Genomic DNA, 18,944 nt, shown 5'->3' with positions numbered 1-18,944 from the left:
TTCTATTTATGTTGAGTTATTTAATTATGCTAGGGCTTATCTTTAAGTGTTAGAGTTTGGGTGTAATTGGGACAAAGGTCGTTTAATTGTAAGGACTCTACTACTTTCCTCTATTATAAATAAGGTTTCATGTACTATAATTACATTAAGTCAAACAAAAAACTCTCCACTTCTCAACTCATGAAGAATCTCTCTCTAGCCTAAACTCTTTTTCTCTCCTTTCTCTTCTCTCCTCTCTACCCGAGTTCTCTCTCTCTCTCTCTCTCTCTCTCTCTCTCTCTCTCTCTCTTTGCTCTTTTTCTTCTCCCTCTCTCATCTTGCTCGATATTTCAATCATGGGGTCTTAAATTCAACATTATCCACTACCAAAGTTGAATCCATAACATTGGAAGTTGTTGTGGTCAACTTCTTTGGATGAAACAGCAACTAGATGACTACAACTTAGAGCAAAAAGGAATTCCATTTCATTATGACAACATGAGCACCTAAGTCTAAGTAAGAACCCGGTTCACACTCTCGATCAAAACAAAAAAAATAGACATCACTTTATCAGAGAATTGGTTCAAACCAAGGTTATTAAGATATAATTTATCCCCATCAAAAATCAATTAGCAGATATATTTACAAAGCCATTAGGAGAACTACGCATGAGCAACCCACCTTAATTCCCTTAGGCTGAATATTTGGAGTTCAATGAACACATCTCATCATTGTAATGTGTTGATTTGAAGGACTCCATGGATTTAGCTCATAGAGAAAAAGAGAGAGAGACCCATTGGGAGAAAACAGGAAGAAGAAGAGGTTATGGATTTATGTCCTAACCCTCCACCAGAAGCTCAATTTATAGATTAATGAAACTACAATATTAAAATTATACCCCTAAAACTTTAACTAATTACAACAATTCCATCTCTATGAATTAACTTTTTATTTACCATCTCTATGTGAGCCTATGGGTCTTCTCCTGGGTCTGTGGGCCTTGAGGCCTTCTTCCACCTCTCTTAGATGTGTGGGCCTTCCTTGGTCTTATGGGCTTGGGCCCATCTTCCAACACTCCCCCTCAACTTGGGAGTGACAGAACATCATGAACGCCACAGCTTGTTGCAAATGGTATATAGGATCTTCCCGTATAAAATGGTAGTCCACCATATCTTCCAACACTCCCCCTCAAGCTAGTGGTCTCTTCCAAGAGGCTCAGCTGGCATAATATAAGTGAGAGTAAAATCATTCTTAGTCGTAAGATATAGCTCCATACTCTAGTCAAATACCTCATGCGAGATGTTGGGCACACTCCTATCTTCTGTAGGTAGTGGGTCTATGCGCAGCACTCAGAAGTGTAATAAAACTTCTCCCTCACCGAGTCCCTCCACAGGACACTGACTCTCAAATGTTAGGAGTAATAAATGCTAATTCAAGGAAGTAAAGTGTAATTACTTGGAAGATAATATTATGGGGCCACCATGTGCTTTCTTCTTTAACAATAATTTCTCAGCCAAAGAGACACAATAGTAGCAGCTGAAATGGGCCTGGGCCCAATAACACATACCAAATAATGAAAATCCAAGGACACATAAAATAATCCGTTGAGAGTCCATCGGAAGGTTGTACACCAAATAATATGTTGGGACCAAGTTTTTAAATTTATGGAAAAGAGAAATACTTCATTGTTATGCACGCAATAACATTGCTAAGTTATTTAGAGTCTAATTAATTCTTTTTATTTACTTTATTTTATTTCAGTTAAAGAATAAATAGGCCACAGGGGTATTTTTGTAATATTTTATTTTGAACCTTGTAAGGGTGAACCCTATTTAAGGGTAAGAGTAATGAGAAAAAGGCAAGCATTGATTTAGAGTAAACAAGGGTTTTGAGTTCTCCTCAAAGAGATCAAGGGTGTGCGTTCTCCTCAAAGAACCTAGGGTTTTCAAGCTTCCCTTCAGTTTGATTTTCGTCTTTCTCTTCTTCCTCCCTATGAATCGTTGTGTTAGATCCGGGATCATAACTACTGGTATCAGAGTGCGAACACAATGATGGATTCTTCAACCCGAGAGGAAATACTTGCCATACTCCAAGATTTGTGCACAATAGCTGGTAAGATGTATCAAGATGTGTGCACCCTAGTATGTGTGATGCAACAGGAGATGCATCAATCTTCTTCCATTAAAATGTCGAAGGAATGGACCACAATCGAGACGCATCTTGCCAAGGCCATAGAGAGGAAGGTCATATGACCAAAACTTGCTCGAGTAGAGGTTGTCTCGGACGGGAAGAAAGTCCACGGGCCAGAAAAATTAAAAAAATCCTCAGCAGGGAAATCCTCGTCCATGATGTCCAGTTGTTCACCATCTGAAGTCGCTATGGACGATTTGGGTGCGACCTCAAATCCGAAGTCGAGGCCTGCTGTAGAGGAACCAAGAGGCTTGTTCATCGTTCAACCTCAAGGTTCTTCGGACCAAATCTATTCTAAATTTTGGCCACGATGTCCTATTGTTCACCATCGAAAAAGGTGAGACTCCGTCGAAAAGAAATCCAGTGGGCTTTGTCTTCAGAATGACACTTCTCCCTCTCAATCTCGCCCTCGGCAGCCCAACGGAAAACAAACTTCAATGCATTTTGGGGTAAGTTTCTAAAATGGCCTCGATTTGTATGTCAAAACGATTTTTCCATAGGGATGATGGGGCTCAAATGGCCTGAGCAGCAGCAACATTGCTCGAATTTTGGGCCTGAGGGTTTTCTGTTCCGTGAAGCAGAGAAACAGAGCCAATTTTATAGAATTCCGATTTTTGGGTCTGAAATGCAAGATGGGAATTTTTTGGGGATTCCAGGAATGGTAAAAAAAATTCTATGGGATGTTTTATTTTTCTATTGATGAGAATGGCACCAATGGGTTTGTTGGTCCCATGTATGCTGCTCGGCAACTATTTGTAAAAATTCTTCAACCAGGTGAGAGTTTTGGAAATGAGATGGTAGCCAAAGTGGGAAAACCTAGAGAGACTGTTGGGTTGAATAGTTTGGCGAATTTTTGACTTGCTACTGCTATTGTAGTGCAGAAAGGGGCACAACAGCAATAAATAAAAACTGATAAAAAGGATTTACACATTACAAGACAAAGGATGGAGTCTACCGTGACTCTTCAGAAAGTGGGAGAATTCTCTCACCAACTTTAATGTGGGTTGATGTTATGCATTCAATAACATTATTATTTTAATTTTTTTGTTTAATTTACTTTATTTTATTTCAGTTAAAGAATTAATAGGCCACAGGGGCATTTTGGGAATATTTTATTTATAGGGGTATTTTTATAATATTTTATCTTAAACCTTGTAAGGTTGAACCCTATTTAAGGGGTAAGAGTAATGAAAAAGATGAAAGCATTAATTTAGAGTAAACAGGGGTTTTGAGTTCTCCTCAACGAGCTCAGGGGTGTGCGTTCTCCTTAACGAACCTAGGGTTTTCAAGCTTCCCTTTGGCTTGATCTTCGTCTTTCTCTTCTTCCTCCCTACGAATCCATGTGTCAGATCCGGGACCATAACAACTTGGTATCAGAGCCGCGTAACATGGGGAATTCCAGCAATGAGGAGTTAGAGTTCGTGATCAAAGGGCTCAAGGTGCACGTAGAGGGGCAGGTAGAAACTAATAGAAGGCTCGCTCAGATCATGCAAAAGTTGGACCTAATCCCAATTATGAACCAGAAACTCACATAATCGAAAGGGGAATGGCAGCGATGCATGAAGGGGTCGCAGAGAGAGGACGCGGAGCAAAAGTCCCACACGCAGGGACCTTCTCACGGCAAGCAAAAAACCTTTCTCATGGGATGAAAAACGTTTCCCAGAACACAAGACTCAAAAATTTCCAGAGTCATCCCGGGCACGGAAATCACACTGCAGGGACTCAAAAATTCCAAAATCGAAAGGTATTCAGCAAAAACCTCGTCAGTAATGGCTGATTTGGGTTCGGCATCAACAACCCCATTCTCACGCCACGCAAAACGTCTCCCCAAATAGGAGAGGAAAAATTTTGAGCTACCTCTGTCTCGAAAATTTTTTGACCTAACCTCTCCAAGCTTCTCCGAGTAGAGAAAGCCCCCTATGGTTGCTACTCATCGTCAAGAATAGGTTAGTCTCTCACTCTCACTCTCAACCTCCGAACGGGAACCCGACTTGGGCACAACCTCTCTTATTCCGGCAGACTGTAGCCACTTGGGAACGAGCTCTCTTATTCTGGCAGCTTACAGAGAGGATCAAAAATTGAAGATTGTCGTTGTATTATCGGGAGGACATGCTCCTGGTGGCCACAATGTTCATTCTGACACTTATGATTATTTGCAGGATCATGCCATGGGTAGCAACCCTTAATGATTCAAGGTAGGTACCGCCGAAATGATGAAGTACAAATCTAGAGAGCTGTCATCCGAATTGACCTACTGTTAAATAAATCAGGGTGGGTTTGGAAGTGACAGGATTGACACTCCAGGTCAGTTTATCAAATCTGCAAAGAAGGTGTTTGAGAGAATGGCGGATAGGAGTATTCTCTCTGGGAACTCTCGGTTCTCTGTTTTTATGATGAAATGGTATCAAAATTCATGAGTTCAAATCCACAGACCTGTTTCTACCAGGAGCAAACACTGCAGGTCTTGACATGCAATTTATTGGGACTCTTCCAATTACTATTGGTTGTTTAAGTGATTTTAATTATTGCAAGACAAAGCTTGCTCATGCCTTGATGTATATATCATTTACTTTAAAGGAATTGAAATTCTTGTCCCAACCTATTGGCAGTGGGGCTTGTGTGCAGAAGTTAATCATGCAAAGTTCAGCAACCAGTTATGTGGATATGGAATTGGATTTTTTTGAAGGAAAGTACTCTACATTTTTACGATTATCCCATGACAACTGGGGCTTGATAGAGGCTATTGTTTATACATTATGTATGCAGCATGCTGTTACATTCTTCCCGAGCCATGGATCGAGTCACCCTTCTTTCCTCTCTTCCCTCCATATTGGTTCTTGACATTGGAAGAGGAATCTTGTTTCTTGAATGTGGAATGATGGAAATCGAATAGAATGGGTGAGCTTTGAAGGAAGCTCGAGCTGGACCTCAGAGGGAGAATCCGACCTAGACCTCTAAGGGAGAATTTGACCTATTTACTCTAATTTTCTCAATGCTTGATTTTCCCTTCCCTTGACGTCCCCCTAAATAGGGTTGAGGACTGAATTACAAAAGAGACCCATAGGTCAAGTGGTTCATGCCACATTACATCTAAACCAAACCAACCAAAGTAAACCAAACCAAACCAAATGAAATTACATTAAAAGTAAATTGACATAATTTAATTCCTATGCTTGTGGATAACTCATGATGCTATGGAGTCTATAACATCACCCCCCTCTTGGAGAAAGAGCTTGTCCTCAAGCTCGAAGTAGGGGTAGAGGGTGCGGAAAGCAGCTACTGGCTCCCATGTTGTGTCACTAAGATCAGCATCAGCCCATTGGACTAGAATCTCCCAATCACCCTGAATGTGGTGAGCCTGTAATACCTATGCTGGAGTAGAAAGGACACGTCCCTCATGTAGTGGGGGCAGAGGTGTGTGCAACAAGGGAGAGTCACCTTGGAAGGCCTTCAGTTGGGATACATGAAACACATTGTGAATCCTGGCCTCTGGCAGAAACTGCAAGCAATAGGCAACTGTACCAATGCGGTCCATAACCTGAAAGGGACCATAATACTTCGGAGAAAGCTTGTGGCGTTTGGAGGCTGTCAGTGATAGCTGCTTGTAGTGTTGGAGATGCAGCCATACATAATCTCCTGGAGAAAAGAAGACTTCTCGGTGCTTCTTGTCATAATACAACTTCATAGTATGTTGTGCCTCCTTGAGATGAGTACGCACCTCAGTGAGCAATGTGTCACTTTCTGCTAATGCTTGGTCCAAAGTGGCGACCTTGGAGGCCCCCGGTTCATATGATAAAAGGCTGGGCGGGTCTCTACCATATACGACCTTGAATGGGGTTGTTCCGAGTGCGTTGTGGTAGGAGGTGTTGTAACATAATTCAGCCCAGGCGAGCCACTTCACCCACCATTTAGGTGAGTCCCCCACGAAACAACGAAGATATATCTCAATTGTCTTGTTGATAACCTCTGTCTGACCATCTGTCTACGGATGGTAGGCTGAAGAGAATGGTAACGTTGTGCCCTGCAGCTTGAATAGTTCTTTCCATAATGTACTTGTAAAGATGGCATCCCTGTCACTGGTAATGGAATTAGGCATCCCATGTAAGTGTACAATATTATCCATAAAGATTTGAGCGACTTGAGCTACAGTGTAAGGATGTGCCAGAGGTATGAAGTGGTCATACTTTGTGAAACGATCAACCACTACAAAGATAACAGATTTTTCCTGACAAAGAGGGAAGTCTATCTGTGAAGTCCATGGAAATATCATACCAGACCTATGATGGCAGCTGAAGTGGTTGGAGCAACCCAGCTGGACTTAAGGATTCAGCTTTATTCCGTTAACAAATCTGACAAGCCGCCACATAATCGGCTATACCTCATGCCCCTCCAATAAACTCCCAACTTATCAGGAAATATGTTTTTTGTCGGCCCTCATGTGTCATGGAAGGAGGCTAAAATGTTGTGAATTTAAAATATTTCTTGTAATTTTCTAGTAAGTCTGTAATAGTAATAGGATTTTATTTAAAGGATTTATAGTTTTTATTTGGGTGATTGTAAATTGATAGTGATATTTTATTTAATTTTGTTGTGTTTGATTATTGTATGGAGTTTATTTATAATGTTATGCAGTGTATGGAGTGTTTAGATTATTTTATGGAGTGTATAAACAATTTCATGAAGTGTTTATGGAATGTATAGACAATTTTATGGAGTGTTTATGCAGGTATTATGTATATTGATTATGCCCAATTTTAAGTAGAGGTCATGCCGAATTTTATACAAGTATTATATATATAGATTATGCTCAATTTTAAGTAGAGGTTATGCCAAATCTTTTACACATATTATATATATATAAGTTATGCCCAATTTTATGTAGAGGTCATGCCCAATTTTATGTAAAATGTATGCATAATTTTATATACATTTTATTCGATATATATTTTTTGAAAAGTTTTAAATGTATGTTGAGGCTCGAGCTCGGCTCGAAGCTCGGCTCGAACTTGTTGGGCTCGAGCTCGATAACAATTTTAGGCTCGAGACGAGGCTCGACTCGAACATAAGCAGGTTCGGGATCGGATCGGCTCGATGCCACCCCTACGTATCCCTACCTTCGAGCTTGAGGACAAGCTCTTTCTCCAGGAGGGGTGTAATGTTATGCACGCAATAACATTATTATTTTAATTTTTTTCTTTAATTTACTTTATTTTATTTCAATTAAAGAATTAATAGGCCACAGGGGCATTTTGGAAATATTTCATTTATAGGAGTATTTTTATAATATTTTATCTTAAACCTTGTAAGGGTGAACCCTATTTAAGGTGTAAGAGTAATGAGAAAGAAGAAAACATTGATTTAGAGTAAACAAGGGTTTTGAGTTCTCCTCAACAAACTCAGGGGTGTACGTTCTCCTTAACGAACCTAGGGTTTTCAAGCTTCCCTTTGGCTTGATCTTCATCTTTCTCTTCTTCCTCCCAACGAATCCATGTGTCAGATCTGGGACCGTAATAGTTGAAGCTTTGGATCTCATACTTGAAGGATTTTTCAAATCAAAGCTTTATTTCAAAAAACAGTTAGCTGTCTCTGGCAGCGGTCAGCTGCATGGAAGTGTTTATTGGAAGAAAGGAAGGTCCACTACATTGAGTTCTTTAAACCCATAAAAGCCTCTTTTAACCCAGTTGAGTGATGGTTTTTCCACCAAAGAGTCACCTATATGAATGGACAAAAGTACCACTTCATAGTGTCGAGAGATGGAGAGAACTATTGGGGGTGTGTTAGCATTGTCTCAACTTATTGGGTCTCATGCATATGAAAGATTCACAGGTCTACTGTTGAAAGACAGGGCCCAAGCCCCCACGACCAAGCAAGGCTTACATATCCAAGTGTATTAGAATATGGACCCAGGCCTATAAGACCAAGGATGACCCATGCGTCTAAAAAATATCGAAGATGAGCCCATAGGTCCACATACATTGAAGGCAAGATGGTAAATAAAAGGTCATCTCATAGAGATGTCATTGATATAATTAAGTTAAAGTTCCAGGGTTAAAACCCTAAGTTCAAGGGTATTATTATAATACAGTAGTTTCATAAATCTATAAATAGAGTTTCAGGAGGAGGGTTAGGAATCATCAATTCCAAAACCCTTCTTCCTCCTGTTTTCTCCCAATGGGTTTCTTTCCCTTTTTCTCCGTGACCTAAATTCATGGAATCCTGAAAATCAACATAGTATCAGCTTTGATTTTCAAGACTCCGACTATGGCTTTTTAGGTTCATTCTCCGTTGTTATTTTTTTTTATAGTTGATATTTGTTTTTTATGTTTGATCCTTTCTTTCTTTCTTTTTCTGTTGCTGCTCTCTCCGTGAAAGTGCTAGTTCCTTAATTTTTTTTCTTCCTGCTCGTTATTATTGTTGTCTTGTGTCGTGGTATCTTTGCTCGTCGTTATCTTTTTGCTTTGTGAAGCTGCCCCCATAGCAGCATAGATATTATTGATCAAAAAGTTGCCATCTCCTTGTGGTAAACGGACGGGAAGAACTCCTTAAGAAAAGAGTCCATGGACGTCACTCCACCTGAGATACTGATATCCTAACCCAAGATGAGACCACCGGAAGAGGCGACAATACAGGCCCAGAAGACGTAGGAAGTCATCTTCTCCTGGTAGCACTTCTGCTGGCCATCAGAGAAGGCTAGAGAACACTCGGCGCCGCAGGTGTCAGTGAGGATAAGAGAGACGACTTGATTCGTATAGAGAAGACTTTGCTATCGGGCCGTCTCTATTTATCGGTTTCTTCCACTGACGGGAGTTTATCATCAGTCGGAAAGACTTGTATTCGGTCTCTGTTGATCTGCCGTCAAACCAGAAATCTTGTTTGGAAAATAATTCGCCTTCTCATAACTTCGTTGGCCCTTCCTTTACTCGTTTTACTCTCCGGAATCCTCGGTTTACTCTGAAAGATCCAGCTCTGTCTCTGCAAGTTATGTTTGCTAGCTTGGAAAATTACCAGTAAAATTCCATCCGGAGCTCTCTGTGTACTTGTCTCTGGTATTCCATCTGAATGTTGCAATCAACTTGGAAAGGTTCTATCGTTGTTGCTGTTTTTTTCGGAAGTCACAGAGTCGTCTCTGTCGGTTTGTTTATTCCGGGAAGATTTCCGCTAGTTCCGTTGTCGGGATTCTCTACTATCTTAGGAAGATTATTGTCCTCTGACTGCTGCTTTCCCGCTTTCACTGTTGGCTTTCTTCAGAAACATTATGGCAGTCAATCAGGACGCGTCTCTGTTGGATTTTCCAAGCCGTCTCTGTTGTCACTGCGATCCCGTGCTATTCAAGAGCCTGTGCTGCGGGGAAGATGATATTTCTGGAAGGTCTATTCTGAAGTGAAGTTCTTTTTTCAAAAATTTCTTCTCTGTTCGGAGCCGACGACTAGAAAGTTGCCTTCCGAGTTTTCGCTCTGCGTCGGGGAAGAAGACTATTTCAAAGTTAAATGTTTCCTAAGTTAGTTATGAAACGTATTAAAGCAGGTTCAGTGCAGCCAGACCCAGACTCGCTCGAGTCAACTCGGACCAGCGAGCCAGAGTACCAGCAACCCGAGGGTATTGGTTCTGGCCAGACCGAGTCAACTCGGACCAACTTGGTCCGGGACAACTCAGGTCCAGGTCAACCTGACCCGGGCCACATATTATTTGCCTTGGTATATGTGCCCAAGTTTTATACATATTTTGGCTCGACTCGGTAAATTTTTTCTCTGGCTGGTTATTATTTTTGAAGCATTGACAAATTATTCTTTGGTTAGCATTTTATTTAGAACAGATATATGCATCGGATTATTTCATGGGTCAATTTGACAAGGATTATTTTGGATCATGGTAAATGGCCCAAGTCCATTTTAGTTGCTGCCATTGTGCTCTTTTGATGAGACATTATTATTGAAGAAGATGTAGCCTCATATTATTATTTATTTGTTCCCGTCAAAAATATTTGTTGTTGGGAGTCCATGACGGAGGAACTTCATCCCAGTCAAAAATATCAAAATTATTTGTGGTTTGGAGTCCATGATGGAGGATCTCCATCCCCATAAAAAATATCAAAATTATTTGTGGTTGGGAGTCCATGACGGAGGAACTTCATATCGGTAAAAAATATCAAAATTATTTGTGGTTGGGAGTCCATGACGGAGGAATTTCATCGCGGTCAAAAATATCAAAAATATTTGTGGTTGGAAGTCCATGACGGGGGAACTTATTATTATATTTATGTTACTTCTCCCCATTAATATCATATATTACTCTACCTCTTGAGAGTTGTTGTCATGTGGAGAGACACGGTGATGAAGGTGGACGCTTTAGAGCAATGTCTTAACAGCTAGGAGTGATTTACTCTCACTGATATTATACAAGTTGGACCTCATGAACGAGAGCACCAGTGTGACGGGGAGTGTTAGAAGATGAAGACATATTATACAAAAAAAAAAGATTTTATACATCATTTGCAGCAAGCTGGGAGTTCATGTTATTCTCTCACCCCCAGCTTGAGGGGGAGTGTTGGAAGACAGGGCCCAAGTCCACACGACCAAGGAAGGCTTACATATCCAAGTATATTAGAAGATGGGCCCAATCCCATAAGACCAAGGATGACTCATGCATCTAAGAGCTATAGAAGACGAGTTCAAGGCCCACAGATCAGGTGAAGGCCCATAGGCCTACATACATTGATGGCAGGATGGTAAATAAAGGGTCATCTCATAGAGATGGCATTGATATAATTAAGTTAAAGTTCCAAGGTTAAAACCCTAAGTTCAAGGGTATTATTGTAATACAGTAGTTTCATAAATCTATAAATAGAGTTTCGGGGGGAGGGTTACGAATCATCAATTCCATAACCCTTCTTCCTCCTATTTTCTCTCAATGGGTTTCTTTCCCTTTTTCTCCATGAGATAAATTCATGGAGTCCTAAAAAGCAACTTCCACAAATCATAAAGATATTTGAGAAGCAGCCAGATGTATATAATGCAACAGAAAGAATTTCTCTTGTCAGTTCCTTCATGGCATCTCTTCTTATTGGAGGTTATGCTAGTATTGATGAAACTTATGGAGCTGGAATGAACCTGATGGATCTCAAACAACGAATCTGGTATCAGCAGATTTTGTAGGCTACTGCACCAGGATTAAAAGAAAAACTTGGACAGCCTGCACCAACACATGGATTATGCAGAGTTCCACCTATTGTTCCAGCACTTGAACTTCCAAGGGATTTCAAATTTTGTTGCCAACCTGTTGGCAATGGGGCTTGTGTGCAGAAGTTAAGCACGCAAAGTTCAGCAGCCCGTTATGTGGATATGGAATTGGATTTTTGTAACAAGAAGTACTCTGCACTTTTAAGATTATTCTGTGGCGACTGTGGCTTACTAAAAGCTATAGTTTATATATTATGTATGCAGCATGCTGGCCAATGTGATGAACTTGGACGGGCTCCAACAAATGAAACATGTGACTGCATAGTGGTTGTTCTTAGTACAGTAGGGTATTCACCTAACAAGCCACATGAAGAGGCTAATGGGTTCTTCCACCAAATGATGTTTGTTGTACCAGTGCAGAAAATAGTGCTGCCAGACAACCATGTCCTTGACCTACTGGAGGAGACCAGAATGCTGGGATGTAGACCAGCAGAAACTCCTATGGACTTGAATACAAAATTATGTGCAGGTACTGGAGAAGAAGTAGATATCGAAAAATATCAAAGATTGGTGGGAAGACTTATTTATCTCTGCGTAACAAGACCAGAGAATTCATATGCAGTCAGTGTGGTAAGTCAATATATGCACAAACCACAACTCAGTCATTGGTAAACACTAAAACGGATATTACGATATCTAAAAGAAGCATCAGGAAGAGGGCTCCTCTATAAAAATCATGGACACTTCAACATTGAAGGATTCTCAGATGCAGACTGGGCCGGATCCCCGAATGACAGAAAATCTACTTCGGGATATTGTACGATGGTAGGAGGAAACTTGGTTACATGGAGGAGCAAGAAATAGAATGTAGTTGCAAGGTGTAGTGCAAAAGCAGAGTACAGAACCATAACACACACAGTCAGTTAACTCCTATGGACCAGATCTCTCCTAACTGATCTGGGTTTTTACAAAGAAGCTCCTATGAATCTATATTGCGATAACCAGGCTACAATTCACATCACATCAAATCCAGACTTCCATGAGAGAACAAAGCATATGGAAATAGACAGTCATTTCATACAAGAAAAATTCACTGCCGGCATCTTATGTCTCCAACATGTATCTTCACAAAAATAGGTTGCAGACATTCTCACCAAACCAGTCACTCACAAATTTTTGTCCAACATTTGCAGCAAGCTAGGCATCAACGATGTTTTCTCACCCCCCAGCTTGAGCGGGAGTGTTACAATGTGGGACCCATCATGGCCCCACAAGTTGGTGGGACCCACCATGAGTTTGAGAGGTGTCAACAAGAGTCCTCATACAAGGTGGTTCTGTAATGGTCCCTAGCCATGGATCTAGTAACTCGGCGAGTTGAATATGAATCCAGCACTGTTTGAGGGTTTCTTATCACGTTTTTGTGAAAAGAACTCTCTTATACTTCTCCTTTCACGTTAGGATTGAAAAGGATTTTGCTTTTCTCAATTATAGATGCAACAAACAAGTTAAAGGACTGTTTAAGCACTCAGATATGAAACCCCTCTTTTATGATTAAAGAAAAGAGGGTTTTACTTGCTGTAATGAGTCAAGACAACCCCTTTCCCTTTACTGAATTCATTCCCCTTGAAAAGGAGTTTCCTTTTCTTAATTATGAACGAACCCAGGTAGTCAAGGAAGCTCCTTGGGGCCCCAATGTGGAATCCCTTTTCTTATGGCTCACGTCAAGGTAGGGTTTCCAATTTCATGCAACACTGGTTCCTTACGTAAATGAGAAACATAAATCTAATCTCAATGTTTGGAATAAGATTAGCAAATACCTCTGGACGTCAACACCCAACCAGCAACAAGAACCCGTCCTCCTTCCTGGGTAGACTCACGTCAAGACCTCCTTTTTTGGAATTTTCATGAAAGAGATGATCTTCTCTTGCAGCTCAAAAGAGAAAGGTAATTCCTCTTCTTTTTCCTTCCAATATCTCCTCAAAGACTCCCCAATGGATGCAGCAAACCCCCAAGAGAGTTCAAGCCAAGAACCCTAGAATAGGGAGCCTAGAAAGAACCTAAATTACCCTAGTTTATGCTAATTCTGAACTTGCTTTATTTCTCCATCCTTACCCCTTAAATAGGGTAATTAAAATCAACATAGGTTAGGGTTATAAAACCCAATTCTACCCCTACCTTTAAGTCTTATTATAAATCAATAAAATTCGAAATTAAAAGCAACATAAATAATAAAAGTAAAGTAGATGACTCAGTCTTATTGAGTCCATAACAGGTTCTAGCTAAGAGATAAGGAACGTGTGCAGGAATTAAATAGAAGATTTGAAGATCAAGTGAGACCCACAAACATACCATGAGCTGGTATCTCTATCTACATGAGCAGGAAAATCATGTGGAACTCACAAGATAAGACCAAGAGCTGGCTCTCTAGTTTGATTCATGTCCTTAAAGAAGGTGTTTGTAGTTGAGTTAAATTAGTCTCTTAAATAAATAATGTAATCTTACCATGATAAGCTTATCTTGGAGAGTTCTAGTTGGAATGTAATTAGGAGTCCTAAAATTACCACTACATGGACTCTATCACCTCCTCAACTATAAATAGAGATGATTGTAACTCAAAATTCATCAAGCAGGTTTCTTAGTTTTTTTTCTCTCTCATGTGAAGTGTTCTCTCACTACTCTCTTTTATTTTCCTTCTCTTCTCTCTCTACTCGAGACCTCTTCTCTTTTTCCTTTTTTTCTTTCTCTCTCCCCTTGCTCGAGGTATTATTCATGGGATCCTAAATTCAAAAACAATCGACAACAAAATCACCGACGCAATATGGACTCATTGACAGGAATCAATGTCGGGGAAGAGAGAAGTGTTGACCTTCTTCTGAAGGCAGAGAGCAAGGCCACTCTAATTGCTAGTTTTCGGAAACAAATACTGCATCGTGATTAATCATCATTAACACAGAATTATTTTCTGGAATGCAATCTGGAGAAGTCGGTCAGCCGTGAAGACAGTTTTTGTCAAAGATAATAGCAATAGAGATGGCAAGGCAGAGACGGGAACAGGCGAGGCACGAACCAGCAAATAAAATTCTTACTACAATCAAAAACAGGACACAAGGAAAGTACCCATGATGGAACTAGCAGTGAAACTAACTAGTGGTGGGTCAGGCACCAGATCCTCGATGGAGGCACCGAGCTAGGTCTCATGGAGACAGAGTAAAACTAGTAGTAAAATAAAAAATAAATGAAGTTGTAACTATGAAAAACAAACCATTAGAAAAGACAAATATGAGTTTTAGGAATGCTAAAAACCATAGCTACGAGTCCTGAAAACCAATGCTCTGATACCATGTTGATTTTCTGGACTCCATGAATTTTGGCCATGGAGAAAAATGAGAGAGACACCATTGGGAGAAAACTGGAGGAGAAGAGGTTATGGACTTGATGATCCTAACCCTTCCCGTAAAGCTCAATTTATAGATTAATCAAACCACTGTATTACAATAATACCCCTGAACTTAGGGTTTAGAGTTTTAACCTTGGAACTTTAACCTAATTACATCAATGTCATCTCTAAGAGATGACTCTTAATTTACCATCATGTCATCATTGTATGTGGGCCTATGGGCCTTCTCCTTGATCTGTGAGCCTTGAGCCTATCTTCTATATCTCTGTGATGTATGGGTTTTCCTTGGTTTTATGGGCTTGGGTCCATCTTTAAACACACTTGGTCGTGTGGGTTTTCCTTGGTCATGTAGGCTTGGGCCCTTTCCAACAATTTAACCTATTGTTCCTGGGGAAATGAATAAAGCAAATTGTAACCAGAAGCATATATAATCATTAGAAAAATATATAGCAAGTATAAAGTAAAATTAATTTTTTAAAAACCACTAAAAATGTTTAAAAAGTATGAAACAAAGGATGGATTTAATCAACCTCTTCTATGGAGGCCTCTTGAGAAGGCCTTTATTAAAGAGAACTTCTCACATGGAGACCTCTTTAAAGAGGAAGTATTGTTTGGCTACAACTATATTCAAAGAGTGCAGTACATAAAATATTATGTCATATATTTAGTTATAACAATATAATAGATCATTTTTAGAGACAAATTACAAAATACCTTTGGTACCTTAACTTTATAACAAAATAAGTATAATACATCAAGATATATTTTCATGAGTAAGTTACTAAAATACCCTTATTGTATATAAAGTTTTGTAATAGAATAAATGTAATAGATTACATAAGCAGTTTAGAGGCTAGATTACAAGGCTACCAATTTATCGGATTAGTGACTCCCACATCACATATGCAAACCTATATTAGGTAGCCTATTTTGTGTACGATTTGTTTGGTGGATCCCACATAAGATGTATAAGCCCGAGTGAAAAATGAGACTTTTGCTATGTCAACCATTAGTATATATATATATATATATATATATATATATATATATATATATATATATATATATATATATATATATATATATATATATAAATTTTAATTTTTAATATTATAAGTTATTTTTTAAATAAAATAATTATCATTTCTTTTTTCAAAAGAAAAAAAAAATCTCTTTTTCAAAAAATCTTCATTTTGTAGCTTCACCAAAGAAGTGGTTCTCTCCTCTTCCGAAGATGGGCTCTTCAAAGAGAAAGCTTACCAAAACACATTTTGAACACTAAAAATGACTCTTTGATTGAAAGAGCATCTTTTAGGTTGTGTTTGGAACACAAAAAGTGGAGAGAAAAGAAAATAAAATAAAAAAGGTTTCTTTTCTTTTGTTTGGATGCCCATGAGAAATGAGAGAGAAAATGAAAGAGAAATATAGTTTCTCTTATTTGGAAACATGTGGAAAATGAAAAAGAAAAGAAAATTAGCTATATTTTAAAATTTTGATAATTAACAATTTCTCTCAAGTTTCTATATCTTTTTATTTCTCCCCAAAGTCCATCATTTTGTGAGTTAAAATTTATTAACTAAGAGAGAAAGTGATTTTCTCTTTTATTTTCTTTTCTCTCAATGATTGTCTGTTGTCAAACAACAAAAATAATTTTTTCCCCCCTTTTATTTTTGTGGGTCCCAAACAGGAGCTTACGCTCAAATCAGACATGCCAAACAGTAGCTAAGTCATCTTAATTGTATTCAATAAATAAGTTATACATTGTATCAAATGATAATCTTTTCATAGATGTTGTAGATAGAAAATGGTCAAAATTTATATAGCTAAAAAAAATCCTTCTCCTTATCTAGATGAGGATAGTAAGGTAAATGGCCCTACTTTTAATCCATTCTGTTTAATGAATTGTACAATGTTGAAGATATCTCATCCAAATGTTACAAAAGAAATATATGAGGGATAGTGTGGTAAAATGGCTAATTATAAAGGAATAATGTCTTATCGAACGATAAAGAGCTTGTTGAAACTTGCCTTTTCTAGAAACAGCATGGCAGTGTAAGACAATTACTTGTACATTTGTTCAAATAAAAGAAGTGAGAGCATCTGAATAGTGCTATTGGTCCAACACCTAGTACTTAATCACCTTATGTAATTGCATCTCATTCATGTAGACCAATAAGAACGATGGGTTTTGGATTCTCACTTTTTTATTTCAGAAAATCTAATCTTTATCTTTTCATTCCACACTTTGGGTTTGTTTGGAAGTCCTAAAATGAAAAAAAAAAGAAAAAAAAAATAAGAATTTGATCATTATTTTTCCTAAAAATAGTTAGTGAAAATGAGATAATAATTAAATTCTCCTTTTCACTAACTATTTTTTGGAATAACAATAATCAAATTCTCATTTTCTTTTCTTTTCTTTTATTTTATTTTCCCTAGGGTTCCAAACATACCCTTTGTGTGTAGTGGAGTGACGAACTGGAAAATAGGGATGAGAGGCATGCGCAGAGGGGACCCCTTTTTATACTCTTTAGGTGCCACGTTACCTAAGAAGTATTTTTAAGCAATGCTGAGTGCGAACCCTCTTAATCCTACTAGTCTTGTAGAAATTATGTGACAAAGCCAAACCACTTGATAATGTAAACCCTAAACCCCTGATCTTAGTTCGGTCATTAACAAACATTGTACCAGGGCCTCTTACACGTTGTTTAGTTAGATTGACGTTATAAGGATCAAAAACCGAGCAAAGCCGGCAGTATCCGGAGTAGAGGCTCCAAAGCACCTGCCAAAAATTTTCTCGCGAAGAGGAAGCAAACCGAGCTGTTCTTCCCATTATAACTACACATGGATCCGAACCTTAACTGATTCACAAATTTCTCTGTGATGTCTTTCCGTCCAAAGCTCTTGGGATGTGACCCACCCGCGGACCAGTCAACCCATGTGATGCTCCTTCTGGAGTTCAATTCAGGGAAGAGCTTGGTCACAAGAGTAGGTAGGTAGTGCTCGTCTACGTAACAGGAAGGCTTGCAGTGGTCTCGAAATAGAGGATAATATTTACGGTCGGATACGATCTCTAATGCAAGCTTGCGATTCACTTCGAACCATTGGGAGCCCTTGCGCCAATCATGGATGGTGACAGTCGGCCACATTCGCTTGTTGTATCGGCCTCGTCCCATGGCCCTGGGGTCGTCGAATGAACCGAGGAAGCTGTGGTTGGAGTGGATGAGATAGTTGTAGATTGTGGTGAAGTTGAAGAGAGGAATGCAGCTTTCGGAGAGTAAGACGAATCGCTCGTTGGAGAAGTCGAGAAGGGCGTTCGCTAGAAGCCGCCTCTCTGCGTCGATCATCGTCACCTTTCCCCATTCCACCGGCTGAAGCTCAATAACGGTTTACGTAAAAATATATGGTGAGCCAACTGTTGACTACATATATTGTAGTTACTGCTAAACGGAGTCGTCCATGAATTTAAATGTCGATGCTCACCTTGCTAGGAATTCGCCGACGGAAGAAGACGGAAGTCTCCGGCGTGTCATCTTCGTATTCAGGCGTAGTGTGAAGATAGACAGAGAAAAGGCCACGGTGACCCTCAAAGAATTTCTGCCAGATAGGACCCATCGGCATCCTTCCCTTGGCGAGAAACATGAAGGCCACCTTCGGCGTTCGTGGGTAGGGGTAATCATCGTGGGGAACGAGTGAGGCACGCCAGAGGAGTTCCTCTTCAGTCATAGAATGCCATACCTGTTTCGCCTCCGTCCTGTCTGAAAGATTGGAAGCCGCGGAAGCTGACCCTGTCTTGTTACAAAGGTGGGAGAAATGACCAGCTACTGGCTCGAATTTGTCCATCTGAGGAAAGAAAATCTCCTTCGTTAGGATGAGCTTTCTAGCTTGGAAGCTCACAAGCAGACAGGTGACAGCAAAGGCTAGAGAAAGAAACACTAGGGCCCTTAGTTCTCTTCTGCTTCCAGTGCTGGAAACTTCCTTCTCCCTCACAGACGACATTGTGATCTCCTCCACGTCTTTCTTCATTGTTCTCTTTTCAACACCGAAAGCGTAAGGGTGATGCCATTAACTGCAGTACAAAGGTTCGAGTATTTAAGCACATGGGAAGGCAGAACGAAAGGGGGAAGATGGGCAACCCTTCAGAAGGATTGACTGAATCGGGCAAACAATGATAGAACTCGGCTGTGTGTTGGCTGAGGGCATCC

The 18,944-nt window shown here is 39.7% G+C and overlaps 1 protein-coding gene across 1 annotated transcript; it reads right to left on the bottom strand.

The window, feature by feature from the left end:
• Positions 1-17,374: 17,374 nt before the first annotated feature.
• Positions 17,375-18,941, bottom strand: LOC137941111 (glycosyltransferase BC10-like). Its single transcript, XM_068786376.1, has 2 exons — positions 18,223-18,941; positions 17,375-18,110 (listed from the first exon to the last, which is right to left on the bottom strand). The coding sequence occupies exons 1-2, from the start codon at positions 18,763-18,765 to the stop codon at positions 17,472-17,474; spliced, it is 1,182 nt and encodes a 393-aa protein (XP_068642477.1). The 5' UTR covers positions 18,766-18,941; the 3' UTR covers positions 17,375-17,471.
• Between the last annotated feature and the right edge of the window lie 3 nt (positions 18,942-18,944).

Source organism: Aristolochia californica, unplaced genomic scaffold (assembly GCF_029961685.1).
Source record: "Aristolochia californica isolate CCGP_79_NKW_82.1479 unplaced genomic scaffold, dmAriCali1.0.hap1 SCAF_9, whole genome shotgun sequence".
Classification (NCBI taxonomy): Eukaryota; Viridiplantae; Streptophyta; class Magnoliopsida; order Piperales; family Aristolochiaceae; genus Aristolochia; species Aristolochia californica.
Note: the sequence above shows the minus strand (reverse complement) of the source record. Positions and strands in the feature narration are given on the sequence as shown.